Source organism: Cyanistes caeruleus, unplaced genomic scaffold (assembly GCF_971803275.1).
Source record: "Cyanistes caeruleus unplaced genomic scaffold, bCyaCae1.hap1.1 HAP1_SCAFFOLD_76, whole genome shotgun sequence".
Classification (NCBI taxonomy): Eukaryota; Metazoa; Chordata; class Aves; order Passeriformes; family Paridae; genus Cyanistes; species Cyanistes caeruleus.
This window is the reverse complement of record NW_028255888.1, coordinates 334,709-359,650: the sequence shown is the minus strand read 5'-3', so window position 1 is coordinate 359,650 and position 24,942 is coordinate 334,709. Positions and strand designations below refer to the sequence as shown.

General features: G+C 51.8%; 2 protein-coding genes across 2 annotated transcripts in view; one reads left to right on the top strand and one right to left on the bottom strand.

Moving 5' to 3' along the window:
- The window catches only part of LOC147646881 (uncharacterized), a 450,805-nt gene that overhangs the window by 383,604 nt on the left and 42,259 nt on the right, over window positions 1-24,942 (bottom strand). The gene's annotated exons all lie outside the window — the stretch shown is intronic.
- LOC147646883 (serine/threonine-protein kinase pim-1-like) lies at window positions 4,418-6,994 on the top strand. The gene is made up of 6 exons (XM_086872696.1): window positions 4,418-4,508; window positions 4,986-5,092; window positions 5,197-5,247; window positions 5,452-5,818; window positions 6,432-6,608; window positions 6,843-6,994. The coding sequence occupies exons 1-6, from the start codon at window positions 4,418-4,420 to the stop codon at window positions 6,947-6,949; spliced, it is 900 nt and encodes a 299-aa protein (XP_086728822.1). The 3' UTR covers window positions 6,950-6,994.

The window sequence follows — 24,942 nt, the reverse complement described above, 5'->3', positions numbered from 1 at the left end:
GGCTGGGCTGGCTGCTGAGAATGCCTCGGGCAGGACGATCCTCAGGCAATGAGCAGGTGCCCAGAGCCGCTCTGACACTGAGGCCTCTGTGCCCCACAGCAACGGGAACACCACAAAGACACGGCAACGTTCCTGTGACATCACAGCAGCAGCTCCCCCAAAAATTGTTTGCAAGGTTCTCCTGGGTCACCAAGGAGCACAAAGGATCCTCAGAGGGCACAACCTATTGCTCAAAGGATCCAAGAGGAGCTCAGAAAATGCAGCAAATGAGGACACCCCACAGCCCAGCCTGAACACTGAGAAGGAACAAAGAAGTGACCAAACCAAAGGAAATACAACTTTTGGTCACTGATGCTTCTGACTAAAACCAGCAAGGCTTGTTCCATCTGGGATCTTTGTTCTAGTTCTAGAAACAAGCAACGTTCTCTGCTGTAACTGTACATAAAGCTGGAACTTGGGGGAAAGAAGTTTTGCGTGACTTCTTGGACATCTTGTGGCTGAGGGTGTCCAAGGCAATGGACTCACAAGCGGGGTCCCTGCCCTCCCGACTGACAGCTGCCATCTCTCCTTCAGCCCCATGCGTGTCTCCAACAACCTCCTGTCAAGGGCCTCCATCCACACATTCCATCACCAGCCACAGATCCTCATTGACGAGGTCACCCAGCATCCCTGAGGCCACAGCAGGGAGTGCTCCTGACATCTGGTACAGCACTGTGGCTTTCCTGGGATCCTTCTGGTGCCTGTGGCTGAGAGGAGTGGGGTGGATGGAACCAGGACGGGTCACAGATCAGCAGCCCCACTGCAAGCAGTGCTTTCTCCTGCTGTGTGGGGACCGTGGGGTGACTGATATTGGGACTCCTCTGGCTTTGGCTCCTGCAGACCACACAGTGGCTCAGACACTGGCCTGAGGGAAGGGGTCTCATGGAAACCCGGCACAGGCATTTCTCTTTGGAGAGGGGGTTCTGCAGGGAGAAGGGAGAACGAGAGACTTTCCTGTCTCCTGAGATTCCCCCTCCTCTTTCAGCAGCCATACCACAGTCCATCAATGCCAGAGTTCATAGGATCACTTCCATGCCAGGGAGCACAAGGCACTCAAAACTGAACCCTGCCAGAGCCCAGCCCTGCCTGCCCATTTGGAGGGTGTGGGGGAATGGAATTTCAGCAGGAGCTGACCCACAATGATACTTTGCCACTTGTGGGTTTCTCACAGCCTTAGAAGGAGTTTGAGATCTCTGTCCCCAACACCCGCTCACCCTTCAAGTGCACACACGCGCCTGGGGGCAATTCAGGGTCCCTGGAGTGGTGGCTGCTAATCTTGGAAACAGGAGCTGTTGTCTTTTCCAATGGGCTTAACTCCCTTCTACCTATTAGAAAGTGGGTGAGTAAAGGAAATGACCCTGGAGGAAGGGGACCAGAACCTTGGAAAAAGATGAAACATCTTTTGTCTGAATTACAAATTAAATCGCTTTCATTTATTTCTTTAGTACTACTCTATTACTACAAACAAAAACATGTTTCTGAGCTGATAGTTGGGATTCGGGGCTTTATTTCTTGGTCTTGTTGTTGTTATTATTATTTTTTAGTATTACTTTTCATTGTCAAGACTTTTAAATCTTAGACATAAATAACAATGGCTGGATGTCACACACTGGGAAAATTCCCTTGTTTTTCCCACCAGAATTAAACTGGACACTCAACTCCAAGTTGCCAGTGGATTCTAAAGACGGAAAATCCTGTTAATGCCGGGTTTGGTGTGGTTTGGAGCGGGGGAAGGGTCTCATCCCCTCCCAGAGGCGCCCCAAGCCCGCTCTGCTGCCACGTCTGCGCTCGCGGCCCCTCACGGCGGCCCTGCCCTGGGAACATGGTGGGACCCCCTCCTGCCAGGGCTGAGGCTCCTCATGGCCCCTCACAGCCCCTCATGGCCCCATAGAATTTCTCATGGCCCCATAAAACCTCTCATGGCCCCATAAAACCTCTCATGGCCTCGTATGGTCCCTCATGGCCTCTCAAAGCCCTTCATGGCCCCTCATTTTTCCTCACGGCCCCTCTCAGCTCCAGGCGCGGGGTTCCTCCCAAAGGAGAAGGGGTCGGGCCCTGCTCTTTCTCCTTTTATTTCGGTCCCTTCATAGCGATGAGTAAAGAAAGGCTGAATGGAGCCTTTCCCCAGCGTTTCCCTCGGGGTTCATTGCAGGCTGAAGCTCTGTGCTGGCGCTGGCCCAACATCCCTGCAGCCCCCAAGGCCTTTGCTGTCCCCCCGTGTCCATTCCCTGTCCCCGAGTCCCGCCCGGCTCTGGCAGCAGCAGCAGCCGCAGCGCAGCGGGCGCCGGCCCGGCCCGGCCGGGGCTCCCGGCCACGAGCAGCAGCAGCGCCGGCCCTTCCCACCTGCTCCTGCCTCGGCTTCCCAGGCCTTTTGCCAGGGCAATTCTGGACTACAGCAACAATCCCCCACAAACAGCCCTGATTTCTCAGGCCCGCCTCTGCTGCCCTCAGCCAGCCCTCAGAGGAAGAAAGGATCGGGTTCCAGCGCTGTTTTCAGCGCTGTTTTACTCACCCTGAGGAGACAGCAGGAGGCTGTTGGTGCCTTGGCCTTGGCAATTGTGGATCCCAGCTGATCTTGCCCCTCTTCTGCTTGCCACTTGAATTTTAGCAGTACAGCTGCAATTTCCTCTTTCAATCAGTGCGGCCCACTGTGCTTTTCTGACAGGGAACTCGGACTGCTTGTTAAAAAGGCCTCATGAGTAGTAGATCTCCAAATGCTCCCAAGGCCCTGAGCACAAAATCAAAGAGAATTAAAGCCACACAGGTCACATTTGCAGTGTTCAAACACAGCCCTGTTGCTGCTGCTGCTGCTGAAATAGAATCAACTGACAGAGGCCATCACAGAAATTGCCTTTACAGTGGCAAATAAAATGAAAATATCGACCAGGAGAAAGGAAAAACAGAACTCCCCAACTCGCTTCACTGTTTCTACCGAGCAGCAGAAGAAAAAGGAACAGGGCACCTTTCAGGCAGTTCCACAAGCTCAGGGTTCTCATTTCATGGGGAATCTGAGATGCAATTGGCCTTTTTAAAAGGATAAAACAAAGGGAATGAATTGGAAATTATTAGGAAAAAATGTACCTTCTTATATACAAAGTTCACCAAGTCATTCCCTGCATTTCTCCTTTTCACATTCTTTCTGTCATCCAGAGAGGTCCAGCTTATCATGTTCAGATGCTTATCATCAACTGATTGTGCTCTTGATTTCTCCCAGTGCAAGAGATGGAGAATCATCTAAACTGAACACAGAAACAAACTCTCTCTGTCAGCCCATTTTCATGTTCCAGATCACTTTCAAGGTGTCCATGGGGGATTTGGAATGATCAGCTCTCCACTTCTGGCTGCACACCCTGGAGATTCTTTCTCCACATTCAGCCATGCTTGTATTCCCTAACAATTCCTGGTACCTCATCATGTTTTCTTTGGCTAGAAGAGTAACAGTGAAAACCTTACCAATGGCACAACTCCCCTGTCCACAAGGAAAAGAAAGAACAAATTGTCAAGTGCTTCAAATATTTGTCCTGCTTTGCTGCAAGAGTTGTGCTGCAGTCACTTACAGTGTGGGAAACCAAGAGAAGCTGCAGCTGGGGGCACATTTTGTGACAGGAGCTGCGCCTTGTTCTCCAGGACAGGTTTTTGGAAAGAACAGATGTGACTGTGGAGAAGATTCTGGGAAAATTGAAACAACTTTTTTATGAAATGAAAATCAAATCAAAAGAAACAACCAATATGTTTTTCTCTATTTTTCTCTATTTATTTTTATGTTCCCCTTTTCCATCTTGCACTTTCTCCATCCCATTCATTCCAAATGGATCTCACCTCTAAGATCTGAGACTTGGCAAGTTTTAGACACTGTAAAATACCATGAGCTATACCCAGTTTGCCTTGCCCTGTTTTCCTTGGAAAGCAATGCTGGAGACACAAGTGCAGTGCTTGGGTCGGGTACAAATTCTGCATTCAGGGAATGTGCTCAGACGGTGTCTGACCCTCAGCAGGGACAAGGTACAGCAGCAGCCAAGGGCCGTCCTGTGCCCCTGTGCAGGAGTCAAGACTCTGGCTCTTGGCTCAACACGGCAAAGTTCCCGTGTTTGGCCAGGCTCAGGGGCTGCCCGGGGAGTGCGGGGCTCGGGCCGGGGCCGAGCGGGCAACGGACAAACGGACACGGGGACAAACTGTCCCGGTGCTTCAGTTGCAGCGGCGGCAGCAGCGGCAGCAGCAGCAGCGGCGGCAGCAGCAGCAGTGGAAGCAGCGAAAGCATCAAATTTATCACTTTTCTGTCTCTCCTCTCCCTTTCCCACTGTCCCACATTCCCTCCGGGTCTCCCTTTTCCTGTGTCCCCCCCTCTTCCAGGTTCCCTCTCCCCGTACCCGCCCGGGCCATGCCCCCGGCCCGCCCCCGGACCCGCCCACGGGCCCAGGCGGGGCTGCCCCGGCCCCGGTCCCGGCCCCGTCCCCGGCCGTCCCGCCGTGGTCTCGCCTTCGCCGGGCTCTGGCTGTGCTGGCGCTGGCGCTGCTGGGCGGGCATCATTGCCTGGGGCTGGGGCGGAATCGCTGCCCTTTGGCTCCGCCTTGCCCGATCCCGGCCCCGGCCCCGACGCAGGCTCCGGCCCCGGCCCCGACCCCGGCCCCGGCCCCGGCCCCGGCCCCGGCCCCGGCCCCGGCCCCGGCCCCGACCCCGGCCTCGGCCCCGGCCCCGACCCCGGCCCCGGCCCCGGCTCCTCCCGGGGCCCGCGGAGGACACAGGCGGCGCGGCCGCTGCCGCCGCCTCCGCTGCGGCTTCCCCGGCCCGAGCTCCGCCGCTCAGCAGCGCGGCCGCTGGCCCCGAGCCGCCGCTGCCGCGTTCCAATGAGGGAACGCCTGCGGATGCCCGGCCCGGGGAGCTCGGGGAGCGCTCGGGGGCCGTTCCTGTCCCCGGGCCGAGCGCTGATGGCCGCGACTCGCCCCCAGGGAAGGCGCAGGAGGCCCTGCAGCAGCGCTACAAGCTGGGCCCGCTGCTGGGGCGCGGCGGCTTCGGCAGCGTCTTCGCGGCCACGCGACTCTCGGACGGCGCCCCGGTGAGCGGTGGGCAGAGGAGGAGGAGGAGGAGGGGGCGGAGGAGATGGCGGGGGCGCGGCGGGGCGGGCAGCGAGCTCAAGCCTCTGCTGCTCCTTGCTCGCAGGTGGCCATCAAATGTGTGCCGCGGGATCGCGTCCGGCTCTGGGGCGAGCTGGTGAGTGTGCGGGGCCAGCGGCAGAAGCCGGGGCGTGCCGGGCAGGGATGAGCCGGGGCCCGGCGGGGTGGGAGCCGCCGAGAGCCCTGCGGGGAGAGCGGGCGTGGGGTGAGCGAGGTGTGCAGAGCATCCCGGGCTGGCTGAGGGGTCCCAGAGCCCTGGCCCGGCCTCAGCCCCACTGACAGCACCGTGCTCCTCCCGCAGCCCGACGGCACCCGTGCTCCCCTGGAGATTGTGCTGCTGGACAGGGTGTCCTCTGGCTGTGCTGCAGTCATTCAGCTGCTGGAGTGGCTTGAGCTCCCCGACAGCTTCGTGTTAGTGTTGGAGCGTCCACAGCGGTGCCAGGACCTCTCGCATTTGCTGGCGGAGCGGAGGTTCCTGCCAGAGGAGGAGGCGCGGGGGCTCTTTCGCCAGGTGCTGGAGGCCGTGCAGCACTGCAGCAGCTGCGGGGTCCTGCACAGGGACATAAAACCGGAGAACATCCTGCTCGACCTGGCCACTGGGCAGCTGAAATTCATCGACTTTGGCTGTGGCGCCTTCCTGCAAGACACAGCCTACACCCAGTTTGCAGGTGAGCCCTCGCAGGGGATGCTCCTGGCCATCTCATGGCCTAGCCTGGCTGTGGCACCGGGGATTCCCCGTGGTGCTGCCAGGATGGGATCAATGCTTGAGGCAAATTGATTTGGATGGGGGTGTGAGGGGGGCCAGCTCCCAGCCCTGCCAAGAGCCTTCAGCACCCACTGTGCCCTGGGCTGGGGCTGGGACAGCCAGCCTGACAAAAACCCCCATGGGGGTAGCAGAGGGCGGGGGTCTGACCCCATGCCCCAGAGAGTTTAGTGAGTCAGCGAGGAAGGGCTTGAACTCCTCTGCTCCCCACGTTTGCCTTGGCCTATTAACAATGTTTTGGAGGCCATGCAGGCAGGGAGGAGAGTGTGTTTTCTCTACCACGGGGTGGGTTTTTATTTGCTTGTCATGGTTGGGCCTCCCCAGTGCTTCTGCTGCCCTCTTGCAGCAGCAGTGGCTTCTTTTCCAACCCTGGGTTTGTAGCCAAGTGCCAGGTGCTGGCAAGAGGGCAGTGGGTCACCCCGTGTGCCGCTGGGGCAGCCCCCACATGCCCAGGGATGCTGGGGCCAGGCTCTGGGAGCAGCAGCATCCCCCTGATGAGCTCCATCTGTGTTCCACAGGAACCCTGTCCTACAGCCCACCAGAGTGGATCCGCCAGCAACGCTACCATGGCCAGGCAGCAACAATCTGGTCCCTGGGCCTCCTGCTCTACCAGCTGGTCATAGGGAAGCACCCATTCATGAGGGGCCAGCAGATCATCTGGGGGCGGATCTTGTTCCCACGACGGCTCTCCCAAGGTGAATCCTCATCTCTGGGCACAGGGGGAACACCAGGCTTGGGAGACAGCTGTGGGCTTATGAGCATCCTGCTCTGGCAGCTGCTGAGGAGGTGGCACATGTCCTGCTCTCCTGCAAACAGGGAATCCATGGGGAAGTTTAGGCCCAGCTCTGGGCACACCCAGCATGGCCTGGGCACTGGAAGGGGGTGGCAACTTCTCCAACTGACTGGTGATTCCTGGTTTCTCTCTTCAGAATGCCAAGATATTATTAAGAGGTGTTTGTCCATGCAACCCTCGGACAGGCCATCCTTAGAAGACCTTTTCCGCGATCCTTGGATGCAGGCTGTTCATCTGCCCTAGGAGATGGGAGAGATCCACATGCACAGTTGGATCCAGGGGCCTGGCAGGTAACAGCTCCACACATTTCTTGGCAATCAGTGGCAAAGCAAACCAGGCTGTTTTTGTCGTGCCTGTAGCTCTGAGCAGGGGTCATCAGAAGGGAACACACAGCTCTTGGGCTGGAGCTGAGCTGGACACCTGGTGTGGCAAGCACTGGTGGCCACCATTCCCCCTGCTTTTGCTTGTCTGCTTCACTGATGGCTGGGACCCTGGGCAGAGCACTGACAGCCTGGTCTGGCCCCTAGGCAAGGAGAAGGAGCCCCTGGAGAAGCTGTTACCCGCTGGGGCTGCTGCTGGAGACACCAAGGGCAACCTCGAGGATGGCAATCTCTTCCTCCAGCTGGCCAGCTGAAGATGATGGATTTCAATTCTGGCATGTCTTCTTCAAAGACTCGCTCCACGCCCAATTTGCAGGTGAGTCCACAGCCAGGGGATGCTCCCAGATCTGGGCATGGCACAGCCTGGCCAGGCACCAAAGGTTCCCCCCTTGGCTGGGGTGGATGCAAGCAATTCTTCAGTTGGCTGCCAAGCTGCTTTTTGTCTCTGGACAGCTGCTGAGGGGCTGGGTCTGCAGGCTGGGCACATGGCCTGCCCTCCTGCTCTGCTCCCAAAGGCAGCAGTGATGGGCAGCTTTGGGCCCAGCTCTGAGCATGGCCAGCATGGCCTGGGCACCGCGGGTGGCTGGGACAAGGGGACAGGAGCCTTCAGCTGACGGGCGGTTTCTGGTTTCTCTCCTTGCAGCTGGGCTCTGCGGATGCTGAGGCTGCTCTGGGCTCTGCCAGGGCTCTGCTGGGCTCAGCCCCAGGCACAGCTGGGCTCACCCTGCCCTCCCATTGCTCTGACAGCTTTGCATCACACGAGCCCGTTCCTAGCACAGCGCCTGAGCTTTCTGCTTTTGCAGGTGAGTGAAACTCTCCTGCAGGCCAAGAGATTGCAGTTAGGGACACACATCCAATTGGCAAGGACCCAAACTCTCCACAGTCCCAGCTGAATGCCTGCATCTGCACAGGATGTTTTCTGTGTCCCACTCTTCCTTTCTTTTTGGCTGGAATTGTGCAATTGCACTTTCTTCCTCCTCTAGAAGTGCCACTGCTGTGTTCCTGAGGCAGTGCAGTCTGGAGCTGATGGATGAAGAATCGCCCTTCTGCACTTCCAAACCAGAGCAAAAAGCTGTAAGTGGGACTTTGCATCTTTAAGAAACCCCTGAATGTTTGAAAAGGAATGTGTAGCTCATTCACAGGGTGAGAAGGAAGGGCATCTTCTAAAGGATTTGGGGTTTGAAAGAGTTTAGATTCCCAGTGCTGCTTGGAGCTGGCAAGGCGCAAAGCACTTTCTTCTTGCTTCACTCCAATTTCACCACAATTTAAAATAACAATATTGGAATCCAACCCCACAAACTTTTTCAAAAAGGTTCCTGAGGCCGGTAAGATGCATCATGCCATCAGCACATTTACAAAGTAAATAACTGAGTTTTATGTTTCAAAAGACCAATTACACCTTAATTCAAAGTTAGAGAAGATTTTTCACTGCACACTTGGGTTCTGTTTTTATCTTTCACATTTTATAGAAGTTTTTTTCTTTTATTTTTCCGCATTTTTCCCCTTAAAACAGAAATCATGCTATGAAAAAGAAGTGTCCTTTGCTCCTGGTTCCTGCGTGGAGCAGCTCCCTTCCCGCTGGCTGAGCTGCTCAGGCAGAGCCCAGCAGCTCCTGGCCCTGCAGGGCTGAGGCTTTTCCCCGTTGCTGGGCACAGACTGATGGAGCAGCACTGCTGAACACGGGCACACGCAGAGGGAGCAGAGCAGCTGCCTTTGCCCACCTGAAGCTCCAAGGCCAAACTCTGAGCAGGCACGGCTGGAAGAGACTCGCAGGCTCCCTGTTGGCTCTGCTGCCCCACTTGTGCCTGGCCCAGCTCTGCGTGAGGCACAGGGAGAACAAGGGGCAGCTCCCTCCCAGCCCCAGCCCAGGGACCCCTCCAGCCCTGGGCCTTGGGGCACTGTCAGCACCTGCTGCTCCAGCCACGGCTTGTGCTGGCACTGACAGCAACAACCAAAGTGGGGTTGGTCCCGAGGGAGCAGCAGCAGTGCCTGGATCTGATCCCTCAGTGTGGGGCAGTGCTGGAAAAATGATTGCAGCAGCAGCACCAGCACCAAAAGCATCAGCAGCAGCACCAGCAGCAGCACCAGCAGCGCCAGCAGCACCAGCAGTAGCATCAGCAGCAGCACCACCAGCAGCAGGAGCAGCAGCAGCAGCACCACCAGCAGCAGTACCAGCACCACCACCAGCACCAGCTTCACCAGCAGCGCCAGCAGCAGCACCACCAGCAGCACGATCAGCAGCAGCACGAGCGGCAGCACCAGGGGCAGGATCAGCACCAGCAGCAGCACCAGCAGCACCAGCAGCACCAGCAGTACCAGCAGTACCAGCAGAACCAGCTCCAGCAGCACCAGCTCCAGCAGCACCAGCACCAGCAGTAGCACCAGGGGCAGGATCAGCACCAGCAGCAGCAGCAGCAGCACCAGCAGTACCAGCAGAACCAGCTCCAGAAGCACCAACAGCAGCAGCAGCAGCACCAGCACCAAAAGCAGCACCAGCACCAAAAGCAGCACCAGCAGCAGCACGACCAGCAGCCGAAGCAGCAGCAGCAGGACCAGCAGCACCAGCAGCACCAGCACCAACAGCACCATCAGTGCCAGCAGTACCAGCACCAGCAGCACCAGCATCACCAGCAGCAGCAGCACCAGCAGCACCAGCAGTACCAGCAGAACCAGCAGCGGTAGCAGCACCAGGGACAGGACCAGCACTAGCTTCACCAGCAGTGCCAGCAGCAGCACCACCACCAGCACGAGCAGCACCACCACCAGCACCAGCAGCACCAGCAGCACCAGCATCACCAGCAGCAGCAGCAGCAGCAGCATCACCTGCAGCACCAGGACCAGCAGCACCAGCAGTACCAGCAGAACCAGCAGCAGCACTACCACCAGTGCCAGCAGCAGCACCACCAGCACCAGCAGTAGCACCAGGGGCAGGATCAGCACCAGCAGCACCAGCAGCAGCATCAGCCATAGCATCAGCAGCAGCACCAGGGGCTGGACCAGCAGCAGCACCAGCAGCACCAGAAGCAGCAGCATCAGCAGCAGCATCAGTGGCAGCAGCAACAACAGCAGCAACAATAGCAGCAACAGCAGCAGCACCAGCAGCACCAAGAGCAGCACCAGCATCAGCACCAGAAGCAGGACCAGCAGCACCAGCAGCACCAGTACCAGCAGCACCAGCAGCAGCACCACCACCACCAGCACCAGCAGTGCTAGCAGCACCAGCAGCAGCAGCAACAGCAGCAACAGAACCGCCAGCACCAGCAGTAGCACCAGGGGCAGGATCAGCAGCAGCAGCACCAGCACCAGCATCACCACCAGCAACATCAGTGGCAGCACCAGCACCAGCAGCACCAGCAGTGCCAGCAGCAGCAGCAGCACCAGCAGCAGCACCAGGGGCTGGACCAGCACCAGCAGCACCAGCAGCAGCACCAGCAGAAGCACCAGCAGCACCAGCATCACCAGTACAGCATCAGCAGCAGCAGCACCTGCAGCACCAGCAGCACCACCAGCAGCATCAGTGGCATCACCAGCACCAGCAGCACCAGCAGAACCAGCAGCAGCACTGCCACCAGTGCGAGCAGCAGCAGCACCAGCACCGCCAGCACCAGCAGTAGCACCAGGGGCAGGATCAGCACCAGCAGCACCAGCAGCAGCACCAGCCATAGCATCAGCAGCAGCACCAGGGGCTGGACAAGCACCAGCAGCAGCAGCACCAGAAGAAGCAGCACCAGCAGCACCATCAGCAGCATCAGTGGCAGCACCAGCAGTACCAGCACCAGCAGAAGCAGCAGGAGCACCACCACCACCACCAGCAGCACCAGCAGAAGCACTAGCAGCACCAGTGGCAGCACCAGCAGTACCAGCAGCAGCAGAGGCAGCAGCACCAGTAGCACCATCGTCACCAGCACCAACACCAGCACAAGCAGCACCAGTAGTGCCAGCAGCAGCATCAGCATCACCAGCACCTGCACCAGTGCCAGCAGCAACAGCACCAGCACCAGCAGCACCAGCAGTAGCACCAGGGGCAGGATCAGCACCAGCAGCACCAGCCATAGCATCAGCAGCACCACCACCAGCACCACCAGCAGCATAAGTGGCAGCACCAGCAGGACCAGCAGCACCACCACCAGCACCTGCACCAGCAGCAGCAGCAGCACCACCAGCACCAGCACCAGCACCACCAGCACCAGCAGTGCCAGCACCCGCAGCAGTACCAACAGCAGCACATGGAGCTGACTTTCAGTGCAGCCTCTGCCATGCTTCCCTCCCTGTGCAGCGGTGTCACAGCAGCCTGAGGCACCTGGGAGCCCTCAGTGCCAGCAGGGACTTGAAATGGCAGCCCTGGGCTCCTGCATGTTACGCCAGGAACAGAGCTGGGGACTTCCTCTCCATGTGGAGCTTCCAGATGGAAAAGGCTGCTGTGACCAGGCAGCTCCAAGGGCACAGAAAGGAGGGGCTCGACCCCTTGATCTGTGCCAGTCCCACAGTCCTGGGCAGCAGCCACCGAGCCCTGGGGGAGCAGAGGGCACAGCAAGAGCGACAAAAGCAGTCAAGGTCAGAGACTGGGAAGAGCCAGACCTGGGAGCAGGAACAGCTGCTTCATTGAACTCCTGGAGGAAGCTCTTGGCTGGTTCAAAGCCCTGAAAGGTGTGAAGGGCAGAGAAGAGGCCACACCTAACAATGCTCCTGTTTTCACACCTCCCCTCTCTGTGTCCCAGAAGGAATTGGATGAACTGTATTCTCTCTGAGTCGTCTCGTTCAGCGTGAGCAGCTCAGCACCAGGAGCTGAAGGAGCTGAAGCCTCAGGCCACAAGAGCTGAGTAAGAGGGGGCTTTTGGGCCAAAGTAATGCTGCTAAGTAATGGACCTAGCTGAATGCAGCAGATAGAATCCTGCAATTATAGAATCCATTTTGCTGGAAAAGGCCTCTGAGCTCATCCAGTCCAGCCAGTCACCCAGCAGTTTCAAGCCCAGCACTAAACCTCGTCCCTGAAGTGCCAAGTTCTGAACAACAGGCCCTGAGTGAGGCCTGAACAACAGGCCCTGAGCCAAAGGTGACCTCTGGATGAACCTTCCAACCAGAGGTTATCTGTCTGTCTGCTCATTACTGAAATATGCATGGTCATTAGCACTGTGATAGATGGATCCACTCATCAATGAAACATGGATTGACCTTTCTGTGTTTAGAAGCCAGACAAGGCCATTCAGTCTGATATCTGGCCTTGTTTGGGGTGTATGGACAGAGTCAACTCCCTTGGTTCCTCCTTGAGGCCTGGCCAGGCTTTGGTAGGGACCCAAGAGGAGGATGAAACCAGATGTTCCCACAGCAGAAGTGCTGTCAGTTTGTTTATTCAGCACTATCAAAGCTGGGCCCTCTCTCACAGCAGAGGTTGAGCCTCACCTGTGGCTGGAGGCACCTGCAGGATTTCCCAGTGTCCAGGAGTGGCTCTCCAGTCCTTGGCTGTGACAGCTTCCCCAGCTGATGGGTGGATCTGGGGATGGCAAAGTCTGAGGGGAACTGGATCTTTGTTAATGCCTGCGGGCAATCTTTGGCAGTGATGATTGGGTGCATTGCTGAGCTGCTCCTTTTGTGATCCTTTGCTGCTTGGAGCTGCAGTAAGTGACACTGATTCCTTCAGGTGGTGTTGGTGCCTTTGGTGCTGGCCCTGCCCACTGGTGAAACCAAATTGGCAAAGTCTGGCCAGATCACAACAAAATATCACTTTTTAAATGTAAATGTAAGGAATCTGTCCCACCTGAAATTCCCAGAAGGGAAGCCCTCCCCAGAGTTCACTGGCTCTGGAGTGGGGCTGAGGTGGGAGCACCGTGCGAGCAGTGGGGCAGTCGGTTAAAAGAGGCTGAACCGCAGGATGTCTTAAAATGCATCCAAACATTGCATATGGAAAAAGGAAAAGAACTTGTGGGTTTGGGAAGACAAGGATGGATTTTCTTAACAGCACCAACGGAAGGAACAGTTGTTTTTTGGAATGCTCCCACATGAAGGTACAGAAAAAGGTTTTAGTCTTGAGCTCAGGTTTGTTTGTGCAAGTAACATAATAACAATAACAATAACAACACAATAATATATATTTATATATATAATCAAAACTCAATAATGTGAAATAATGCTGAAAATACCAATTTGTGAGTTTTGGCTGCTCACTGTAACACTGAATACCCTACAAAAAAGAACTGGCAAAGACCCAAATGTCAATGGTAAACTTTGTGAATTGTATACAAGGAATAAAGGAGGAAGGGATAAAACTGGCTATTTTTATAGGGTTTGTTGATACTATGATGCAGAATGCTTTGTCTGTTCCTGTGAAAAACACACTGATTAAGACTGCTGGGTTTTTCATGTACCGGACTCTCTACAAGCTGCGGGATTGGTTGAACAGGTGAAGGAGTTGTTAAGGGAGCAGTTGATAAAATGAGGAGATGGGAACCTGTCCTGGTGGAGAACCCATCTCCCAGATGTGTTCCATGCCCTTAACAATGGGCCCACTGGGGAAATGGAAACCCCTGGGTGTGCAGGGCTGCACCCAATTTGCAAACACAACCATGGACAGTGAGACTTGGACTGCCTGGGAAATGGTTCTGGGTGTGATGGCCCCTGACAGGGCCACCCCAGAGGCTGCAGGGCTGGACCTTCATGCACTGGAATTAATTAGGAAAAAGCCAAAGCAAATGAAAGTTAACAATACAAGAACAGGAATTCAGATTCCTCCAGAACGCTTTGGTTTGGTAACTGCTCACTTGAGCTTGGCCTTGAAAAGTGTTGATGTCATGGGAGGAGGAATTGATGCAGATTATCAAGGAGAAATTAAAGAAATTCTGTTAAAAATGAATGAAGAAGATTGGATTATTCAACCCCATGACAGGTTATCCACAAATATTGATATTGCAGTTTAAAAACGTTTGTGAAAGAAGGAGATCCACCTCCAATCAGCACTGTTTGTGGAGATAAAAGGTTTGGATGCAGCAGTCCTAATAATGGAGCCAGAGTGTGGGTCCAGAGGCCAAATGGCCCTCCAGAGGCAGCTGAAGGAACAGCTCTGGGGAAAGACAACACTGTTTGAATCCTGAAACCTGAGCATGAAGAATGGGAATATATCCCTGCAGCCAAGTGTTCTCTGCCACGACAAGTCAATATTGTTTTACAGATGCTGCCAGAGCAAATCTCCCTGTTTGGCCCAACGACCCCTTTGGAAAATGTTCTGATCCACAGGGCTCCATGTGAAGGCTGATGTGACACTGAGGGACTTGCACACCAATTCCAGCCAGGAGCTGGAAATTGGGATCCTCTCCCCTTCGGCTGGAGAATTGCCAGGTCCCAGTCCCTGATGGGCACCCAGGCTCCTGGCTGGAATTGGTGTGGAAGTCCCTCAGTGTCACATCAGCCTTCACATGGAGCCCCGTGGATCAGAGCATTTTCCAAAGGGGTCGTTGGGGCAAACAGGGAGATCTGGTCTGGCAGCATTTGTAAAACAATATCCCATAACATCAGCTTGTTGTGGCAGAGAACACTTGGCTGCAGGGATATTCCCATTGTTCCTGCCCAGGTTTCAGGATTCAAACAGTGTTGTCTTTCCCCAGAGCTGTTCCTTCAGCTGCCTCTGGAGGGCCATTTGGCCTCTGGACCAATTATTAGGACTGGTGCATCCAAACTCTTGATCTCCATGAACAGAGGTGATTGGAGGTAGATGTCCTTCTTTCACAATTGTTTTTAAAACTGCAGTATTAATAACTGTACTATCCTGCCATGGGGTTGGAAAACAAAATCTTGTTCATTATTGTTTAACAGACTTACTTTAATTTCTCCTTGATAATCTGCATCAATTCTTCCTCCCATGACATCAACACTTTGCAAGGCCAAGCTTAAGTGAGCAGTTACCAAACCAAAGTGTTCTGGAGGAATCTGAATTCCTATTCTTGTATTGTTAACTCTCATTTGCTTTGGCTTTTTCCTAATTAATTCCAGTGCATGAAGGTCCAGCCCTGCAGCCTCTGGGGTGGCCCTGTCAGGGGCCATCACACCCAGAACCATTTCCCAGGCAGTCCAAGTCTCACTGTCCATGGTTGTGTTTGCAAATTGGGTGCAGCCCTGCACACCCAGGGGTTTCCATTTCCCCAGTGGGCCCATTGTTAAGGGCATGGAACACATCTGGGAGATGGGTTCTCCACCAGGACAGGTTCCCATTTCCTCATTTTATCAACTGCTCTCTTAACAACTCCTTCACGTGTTCAACCAGTCCTGCAGCTTGTAGAGAGTCTGGTACATGAAAAACCCAGCAGTCTTAATCACTGTGCTTTTCACAGGAACAGACAAAGCATTCTGCATCATAGTATCACCAAACCCTATAAAACCAGCCAATTTCACCCCTTCCTCCTTTATTCCATGTATACAATTCACAAAAGTTTACCACTGACATTTGGGTCTTTGCCAGTCCTTTTTTGTAGGGTGCTTAGTGTTACAGTGAGCAGCCAAAGCTCACAAATCAGTACTGTCAACATTATTTCACATTATCAATTTTTAATTATGTATATAAATATATATTATTGTGTTATATTATTATCATCATTATCATCATTATCATCATTATCATCATTATTATAATCATTATCATTATTGTTCTTGTTCTTGTTGTTTCACTTGCACAAACAAATCTGAGCTCGAGACTATAACCTTCTTCTGTCACTCCACATGGGAGTGTTCCAAAAACAATTGTTCCTTCTCTTGGTGCTTTTTCCTATCTTAGCTGTTAACAAAATCCATCCTACTCTTCCCAAACCCCCAAATTCTTTTCCTTTTTCCACATGCAATTTTTGGATTCATTTTAAGGCTGATTTACTAAAATATGGATATGATCTGGTATCAATATCCAACTGAGACACACAAAGACTCTTTAACTGTTTTAGGATTAAAAAGTGTATGTTTATTCACAGCACTAGGCTGATGTGTCAGGTCACCCCTTAATACACACAGCCCGGAGCACAGGTGAATACAGGCTTTTTATTTACAGAAGTATTGAATACAAATACATATTCATGACCCAGTTCCCACCAACTTTTCACTTCCTATGCTACTTAGGAAAAAAGCAGTTAAGCATGATCCTTGAAATGGGTCAGTGGTCTTTTTCTGAGGAGGGGTCACAGAAGGGAGGAAGGGATATGGCTCTTCCTCCTTCTGCCCTTTCTACCTTTTCAATGCAAAGTGACAAATGGAGCCTTGGCTGGGCTCCTTGTTTCATATCTTCAATGAGTTTCTGATTTGCAACTGTCTTATGTTCTTGAAGTTCTTTACCAGATACTTTATTTCTCACTATAAGCCCAACTGAACAAGCATAACATCGACAATTAGTTATTAGCCAATGCTTTACCTCTATTTTAGCAAGGCCTCTCTATCTACCTTTAATTTTAGCAAGGCCCATCTATTTATTTTAATTAGAGTTTATCACTCTGAAAACTCAGCTTCTGAGTTTGCTAACATAGTTTTCTAAGTACTTTCCCAGGACAGTAACTGTAAGCATAGATATGTGTACATTCTTTCTGTTACACATCTTGTGATGGGCATCTCTCATGGCCAGTGCAGTGGGAAAGTGTTATCCTGACCATCCAATCCGTGGCCATGGTCAGAAGCCTATAAATCCTGGGAGGGAAAATAAACTCTCTCTTCTTTTCACCACACCTCGACCTGTGTCCGTGTGATCTATTCATCTTCAGCGGCAACAGACAGATGGTATTCCATTTGTAATCGTGTGGGACAAACTGCATTACGGTTCAATTCCACCTGTCCAATATGTACACATAAACCTTTTGAGAAAGTCTGGGGCTGCAATTGGATCCAGCCGCTTCCAGTCTCTTTGCTTAGAAGGGATTTGAAAGTCTAGGCATTCTGGAGGGGTTTGAGGATCCATGGTGGCTGTTGAGTGTCATTTCTCCACTTCATGACTCAGCAGGAGTTTCTCCAATAAAGAAATAAAGCTTTTGCCAGAAGCTCCCACTCTGCCCATGACGGGAAGCCCTGGGAGTGTCTGTAATATCCCAGCTCTTTGGCAGCCTGGGGACTCCTGGGATGTCACCGTGGAGCCTGCATGAGTGCCTGTGACAGAGCGGTGCCTTTGCAGCCCATGGTCCCCTGGGATGTCACCATGGAATTACTGTGACTGTGTCTGACCACACGGCTCTTCAGCATCCCCAGAAAGCCCTGGGAGGTCTCTCTGTAGCCCCTGTCTGTGCCTGTGACATTGCAGCTCTTGAACAGCCTGGAGACTCTGGGAATGGCCCCATGGATCCCCTCTGAGGGTCTGTAACAAATCTGATCCTTGGTAGGCAACCATCACCAGGACCTGTTGCTCTGGTCTCTTTCCATGGCTACCATTACAGCCCCCTGTTACTATGATTTATTTCTATGGCAACCATCACTGTCCCCTGTAACTATGGTCTGTTTCCATGGAAATGACCACTGCCTCCTGTTGCTATGGTCTGTTTCCGTGGCAACCATTGCAGTCCCCTGTAGCTATGGTCTGTTTCCATGGCAACCATCACAGTCCCCTGTTGCTATGGTCAGTCCCTTGGCAGCTCCATGGAGACCCCATGCCTCAGTTGTTGCCGTGGACAACAGCTCAGGCCTGGAGCCAGAGCCCATTGCCATGGCAACCATTTGCAGTCCCATCCCCAGGCTCATGGGATCACAGAGCCACAGAATTGGCTGAGCTGGGAGGGACCCATGGGGATCCTCCAGTCCAACTGCTGGCCCTGCACAGGACACCCCGACAATCCCAGCCTGGGCCTGGCAGCACTGGCCAAGTGCTGCTGGAGCTCAGACAGCCCTGGAGCTGGGAGCCCTCCCTGAGGAGCCTGTTCAGTGCCCCAGCAGCCTCGGGGAAAAACCTTTTCCTCACATCCAGCCTAAACCTGCCTGCCTCAGCTCCAGCTGCTCCCTCCACTCCTCTCCCTGGGCACCAGAGGGAAGAGGTTCCTGCAGCCCCCAACCAGGGACCCGCTCCCAAGGCTGCTGCCACGGCAACCAGGCCTGGCACCAGCTGGGATGCTCGGTTTCTACAGGCTGGGCTTCAGGAATGGGATTCCCCAATTTCCTGCTCCAGCTAAAACTGCACTGCCACTCGCTTCCATCCCAACTCCTGTGGAAAGCACAAAAGGCAAAGATCCCGGGTTGGGATAAGAACAATTTGCTTGGAACAGCAACGAGATAAGGAACAAACAGGAATAGAAACAATTTTGGTAACAGGAGGGATAAGACAAACTATTTATGAAGAAAACTACAACACCAGCAACTGGCTCTTCCTGGCCACGTATTTTCTCATGCCTGGAAGAGAGAAAGCGAGTCCTTTTCCTGCCCCTGGCAATGATCTGAGATGGGATTGAATCTAATGACAGGGCCATGGCCAGACCCTCACATTCCACAATGCAAAATCATGATATTGCCATGGGCAGGAAGAGGTACAGGTGTGGATCACAGGGAACATGGATCACCAGGTGTCTTCCCAGTGTGGTTCCTTCAAGGGGGGATGAAGCTGGAGCAGTGCACAAAGCTGTTCCTGCACTTGGGGCATTTGCAGGGCTTCCCTTAGTGGTGCCTCCACTGGGGTTTGGTCAAGTGAGAGCTGTCTGAGAAGCTCTTCCCACGCTCAGGACACACGTAGGGCCTCTCCCCTGTGTGGATCATCTGGTGGATGCTCATTTGGGACCTCCAGCTGAAGCTGTTCCCACATTCCCCACACTTGTAGGGCCTCTCCCCAGTGTGGATGTGCTGGTGGGTGATGAGGGTGGATTTGTCCTTGAAGCCCTTCCCTCAGTCGGGGCAGCGGAAGGGCCCCTCCTCTGTGTGAATCCATTGGTGCTGGAGGAGATCTGAGCCACTTTGGAACCTCTTCCCACACTCGGGACACTCGTAGGGCCTCTCCCCAGTGTGGATGCGCTGGTGGATGATGAGATTGGATTTGCAGCTGAAGCCCTTCCCATATTCCCTACACTCATAGGGAATTCCCCAGTGTGGATCATCTGGTGGCAAATCAGGCTCTTGCTCTGGCTGAAGCTCTTCCCACATTCCAAGCACTCGTAGGGCTTCTCCCCATTGTGAAGCTGCTCCTGGGCCACCAGCTCAGAGCCCCAGCTGGATCTCTGGCTGCCATCCTGTCAGAGGGTGGGTCTTTCCTCCTCAGAGGAAAAGGGGTTTGGAGCCCCTCTTCTTGCAGGATCTCCAGGGCTTTTTCTTGCACTCTGGAGCCACTCAAAACAGCCTCTTCTATGAGGTTCTGCTGTGGGGATTTGTCCTCTCTGGTCTCCATCCTCAGCTCCTTGACTGGGGGAGGAAGGACAAGGAGAGGATGGGATTTGCCTCCGTGCCAGAGGGAAGGGGAAGGAGATCCCCCCAGTGCATCCCCGGCAGGACGGCGTCAGCAGCGGGGTTTTCCTGCAGCCGGGGGCCATGCTGGGCTGGGAGATGGAGCAGGAGAGAGGGGGAAAAGGGCACTGACTTCCTCCTCACCTGCCCGGGTGTCCTGGGGCATCTTCCTCTTCCTCGCAGCCTCCTCCTCAATCTGGACAAGGTTTGGGAATGAGAAATTCTGGTTTGTGAGAAAACAAGGAATGAACACATTGAATGAGCCCAACAGGATATTTAGGAATGCCTCAAACCATCAGCAAATGCTGCCCTGCTCTGCGGGCTCAGGGCAGCAGAAGGAGCCCCAGGGCTGCCGACACAGCCGCAGCAGGAAGGGCACGGGGCCTTGCACAGAAGCTGGCACGGCCTTCTTGGGACACATCCTGTCTGGTGACCATCCTAAACCCGCACAGGCTGTGACACAGACATGGAACGTGTGGGCCAGGGCACAAATGCTGCTCTGAGCCCTGGGGCCCAGCCAGCACTGAAATCAGCAGGTGTGGCAGAGTCCCCACTGAAGCAGACCTGCCACCCCCCGAGCCCTGGCACTGCTGGTGCCCTTCTTCTGCCCCAGAGACCTGTGCCCCTGGGGGGCTTCTGTGCCAGAGGGCAGTCAAAGCCCAAGTGCATTGGGGGCTGGGCTCCTTCCTGCAGGGGCTGATGGCAGGAGCTCCTGGAGCAACTGCTGGCAACTCTGGGCATCTGTCAGATGATGTTGCTCCTTCCTGAAATGAATTTTTTCCATGGAAGGGATTGGCAGTAGCACCAGAACACCATCAATTTCTGAGTTTCCCAGGACAATTCAGTAGTACAGAGATACTGTTATGTTTCCTTCTGCTTTTCTGACTGTCTTTCTTGCATTCTGGGAAAAAAAAAAAAGCAGCTTCGTCCTATCAATCCCATCCCATCCCATCCCATCCCATCCCATCCCATCCCATCCCATCCCATCCCATCCCATCCCATCTCATCTCAGGTGTTTTAAGGTTAAATTTGATAGTCGAGGTTGGACTTGAATTCCAAGATGGTTTATGTGGTCAAAGGTTTGATTTGAAAGTCAAAACTTGGATTTGAAGCTCAGGGGCTGGATTTGCTGGGCAACGCTGGGAAATCATAGAATAACGGCATTCCAGACATTGAGAATTTGGAATCCTCCAGCTCCCCTCACAGATTCCTGTGGAATAATGGCATTCTGGGTATCAAAAATTTAAAAAATTTCCAGCCCTCCTTCCCAATTCCCACCAAAAAGATAGAATTACAGAATTCTGGAAATTGAGAATTTGGAATCCTTTATATGCACTGTTAGATTCCCACCAAATTCCCATGGAATAACAGCATTCCAGGCATCATGAATTAGAAATCTTCCTGTTCCCTTCCCATATTCCTATGAAATAATGGCATTCCAGGCATCAGGATTTTTGACTCCTCCACCTCCCCTCTCAAATTCCCATGGAATAATGGCATTCTGGGTGTCAGGAATTAAGAATTCTCCAGCTTCCCTCCTGAAATTCCCATGGAATAACAGCATTACACACATTGGGAATTTGGAATCCTCCATTTCCACTCCCAAATTCCTATGGATTAACAGCATGCCAAGCTTCAGGAATTTCAAATCTTCCATCCCCGCTCCCAAATTCCCATAGAATAACAGCAATCCGAGCATCAGGAAATTTGAATCTTCCCGTTCCGTTTCCAAATTCCCACCCAATTCCTATGGAATAACGGCATTCCAAGTACTGGCCATTTGCAATCCTCCAGTTCTGCACCTACATTCTCTTGGAATGATGGCATTCTAGACATCAGGAATTTCAAATCCTTTATTTCCCCTCCCAAATTCCCACAAAATTCTCATGGAATAGCACCATTCCAAGAATTGGCAATTTGGGGTCCTCCAGCTCTCCTCCCAAATTCCTGTGTGTAACTTTTCTATAAAAAACCCTTTTTCTGTTTCTGTTTTTGTTTCTGCTGCATCTCTTCTGTATTTTTCTTTTTATTCTTGGATTTCTCAGCCTCCTTTGGACTGAATTCTTTTGGGATCCTCCCTCGTGGGGAGCCCTGCTTATCTCAGTTCTTATGATTTGAAGAAAACTCCCAAGCTCGTTAGAATCTTGTTTCTCGTGTTTATTAAAAGGTCATCAGAAAACTTAACAGGTCTCTCCAGGCTGGCTACACAAGGTTAATCTTTGCAATCTGGTACATTTCTTTCTTCTGATGGTACAAACAAGGCCTTGTGGCACACTTCGTGTCTGATGCACAAAATGGCCCCGAAATACGCAGTTCTTTTATCTTTATACCTATTTTTACCCAGTTAACAGTAGACACATATATTATTTTTCTTAATGACCCAATGACCCATCACCTCTGTGATGCACTGCGGCATTCTCTGTCCAATCACTTACTACTACCCAAAAACCTCTAGGAGAAGAAGATGAAGAAGAAAGAAGAAGGGACAAGAGACAACACCCTAAATTCTCCGTCTTGTCTCTTGTTCTCTAAACTTACTTTTTCACCCAGTGATTTAAAAGAACTTTCTAATCTACACACTTACACTTTCAGCTTTTTCCATCTAAATTTAACATTTGTTTTCATGTATCACCATGAAAACATGCTCATGAATTTCATGTTATATGAAATTCAGTGTTTTTCTGGATCTTATAACTAAGTATCAGAAACAAGGGCACACACTCTGTATTCCAGACTCCAACACTGTGGAATAACAGCATTCCAGGCGTTGGGAATTTCAGATCCTCCAGCTCCCCTTCCAAATTTCTAGGGAATAACACATTCTGGGCGTTGGGAATTTCAAATCTTCCAGCTGCTGAACCAAATTTCAATGGAATAAAAGCATTCCGGGCATCAGGAATATGAAAAATGGCACAACTACTGCGAAAAAATGGTCATGTACATGACGGTATCAAAAACTACAGGTGGGAAGGAAAACTGGGAACGGCTCCAGCAGCTGTGGAATCTCTGCCAAGCTCAACATCGTGTCCAGACAACTCTACAAGTCCGGAAAGCACCAAGCACCATGGAAAAATCAAGGCACTCTGTCACACACTAGAAACAGTGTAACTGAATTTTTTGTTTAGTTTTTATATTTTCAAGAGATTTTTCCTTTATTTTAATCTTTTTTATTTCTTTTTTCCCCTTATCTCTTTATCCCTCTATTTTTTTAATTTTCAATGAGGAAAACTGCTGACAACTCAAAGGAATAAAAATTAAAAATAAAAAAAAGCAAAGCAGTTTTCTTCTCCAGAATAATACATGAGAAAATAAGGTCTTTTAAATAGCAAAATAAAGTTGCAAACTTTTAGTCCCCAAAAAACTACAAAGAAGAAATATTCAGAATACTGACAATGTTTTACTAACACTATTATGATTATGATTATTTCTTCTATTATTCTTTTTGTGGAAATTTTTTTTCATGGTCTAAAAGGATTGTTCCTGTAAAAAAGAAGCCAAATTTAAAATTTTCATTTACTTTTTTTCTCTCCTTTTTTAAACTACTCAGGGCTTCATATAATTCTATTTTATAGCAAAAAGACCAGTAGCCAAACAAAGCTTTAAAAGAAATAGCCAGACATTGATACATGGTAAAATGCTGATCTTTTTATCTTTTTTTTTACCATTTCTTATCAGTGTTTTTTCTTCTTCTTTTCACTGCAATTGCATCACAAGTAAGGAGAAAGAAAAAAGGCCACAGTCCATCATCATTTTCATCATTTTACAGAAGTTTTGAAAAACTTTTGGGAATGAGGATGGGCAAAATCAGAACTACAAGAACAGGAGGCAACTGCCAGTCCCATCAGAAAGGAAAAGTGGGATTTTCTTGGAAAAAAAAATCCAATAACATTGATAAACACCAAAAAATTTCCCAAATAAAATGAAAAATTTGGGCTCTCCCAGGCCTTGGTAACCTGTTGTGTTGGAATTTCTCCTATTCCACCTCCAAGTTACTCTTTTCTCTTGCACTGTATTAGGAACGGCAAGGAGTACGACACTGACTCCCTTGGCTGCATTGTCCAAGAGAGCAAAGTTTATTATTCTTAATCTACTTTTATACACATGTTTGAGAAGGTCTGAGAGGTAAAACTCCCATTGCTCATTAAAGGTACACATCACCTTCATTGGTTAAGTGGAACACCAGCCCTCGACTAAACAACACCTGCCAATTGGTGTCCTTTAACAAGGACTGTTGGGATTCCTTCTTATGCTTTCCCAGGCCAGAGAGAGAAGCCTGTGTGACTCAGTTTCACACAGGCTCTGTGCTCCCTGCCTGCTTTCAGCATCCATACGCATCCAGTGCATTTGGTTGGAATGTTATCCTTTTTATCCCTTGTTAAAAATCCTTCTTTTCCCAGTTCCTTTGTGCTTGTTTCCACGACAATTTCCTCATTCCATGCACTATCCGGTATTTTTCCAGATCCAGATTGTGTCCTGCCCTCCCCTCCTCCCCCCCCCTGTTTATCCCACACCCCTGAAATCACACAAAAAAAATCCCCAAAAATCTCAGCAGACTGAATCAGCACAACTTGTATCAGCACCATCACCCGAGTGTTCCTAGACAAACAGGCAGATTATTTGGGATGAGCATCCACTATCACCATCAGCAGATCCATGAATTCCTGCAATGTGGAGCTGGAAAAAGCTGCTAAAATTGTGATTTTGCCGTTCTGGGAGTGTTTTGGAGCCCAGGTTTATTCCCATGGGAAATAAAATCCTTCCTGGTTTGAACCAATCCATTTGGAAGGCTGCACACGGCTCACCTGGACTGGGAACAACTAGGGAAAAAATGTGAAAATCATGGATTACAAACATGATAGCTCCATCCCTCTGGAATGCTGCACATGTCTCACCTGGGCTGGGAAAAAGCAGGAAAAGTCCTGGATCACACACCTGAGGGAGGGGTCTGTTAATCCTGGCTCATCCCACAAACTTCCATTCCTCAATCAGGGAAGGATGGATTAGGGAAATCCCCTGTCCAGGAGCACCTATGGCACCTCCCAAAAAACCATCTCCTTCTTTTTCCAATTCCAGGAACTGAATTCCTGGATTATTTCCCATCAGGAAATGGGGTTCATTAAAGACCAGATTTTATTCCCAGCATTACAGTCTTAAGCACTCCAGTGATTCCTCTGATCCCCATCCCAGGTGTGATTTAGAGGGTTGGAATCTCCTGGAAAAGGGGATTGATGGTTTCTTCCTTGGAAACCCCAAGGCTCTGGTCCTGGCACATCCTGGCATTCTCACCCCTCTCAGATAAACCTACTCCAGTTAGGAGCCCCAGGGAAGCACCAGAGCAGCCAGCTGTCAGGAACAAGGCAAATCAAGCCTGGGGGCTGCTCATGGAGTTGGAGCAAGATGCACCTGGGAGCCCTCAGCAATCCAGCCAGCACCACATGGGCAGGAGGACACAGACGGTGCTGCCAGGCTGGGACAGGGCTTGTGCCTTCA

Bases quoted from the DNA above. Each gene is read 5' to 3' on its own strand.
- LOC147646883 (XM_086872696.1), top strand. From the start codon at position 4,418: ATGCCCCCGGCCCGCCCCCGGACCCGCCCACGGGCCCAGGCGGGGCTG. The intron at 4,509-4,985 runs GTCTCGCCTTCG...ACTCGCCCCCAG, and splicing joins TCCCCGGCCGTCCCGCCGTG to GGAAGGCGCAGGAGGCCCTG. The intron at 5,819-6,431 runs GTGAGCCCTCGC...TGTGTTCCACAG, and splicing joins AGCCTACACCCAGTTTGCAG to GAACCCTGTCCTACAGCCCA.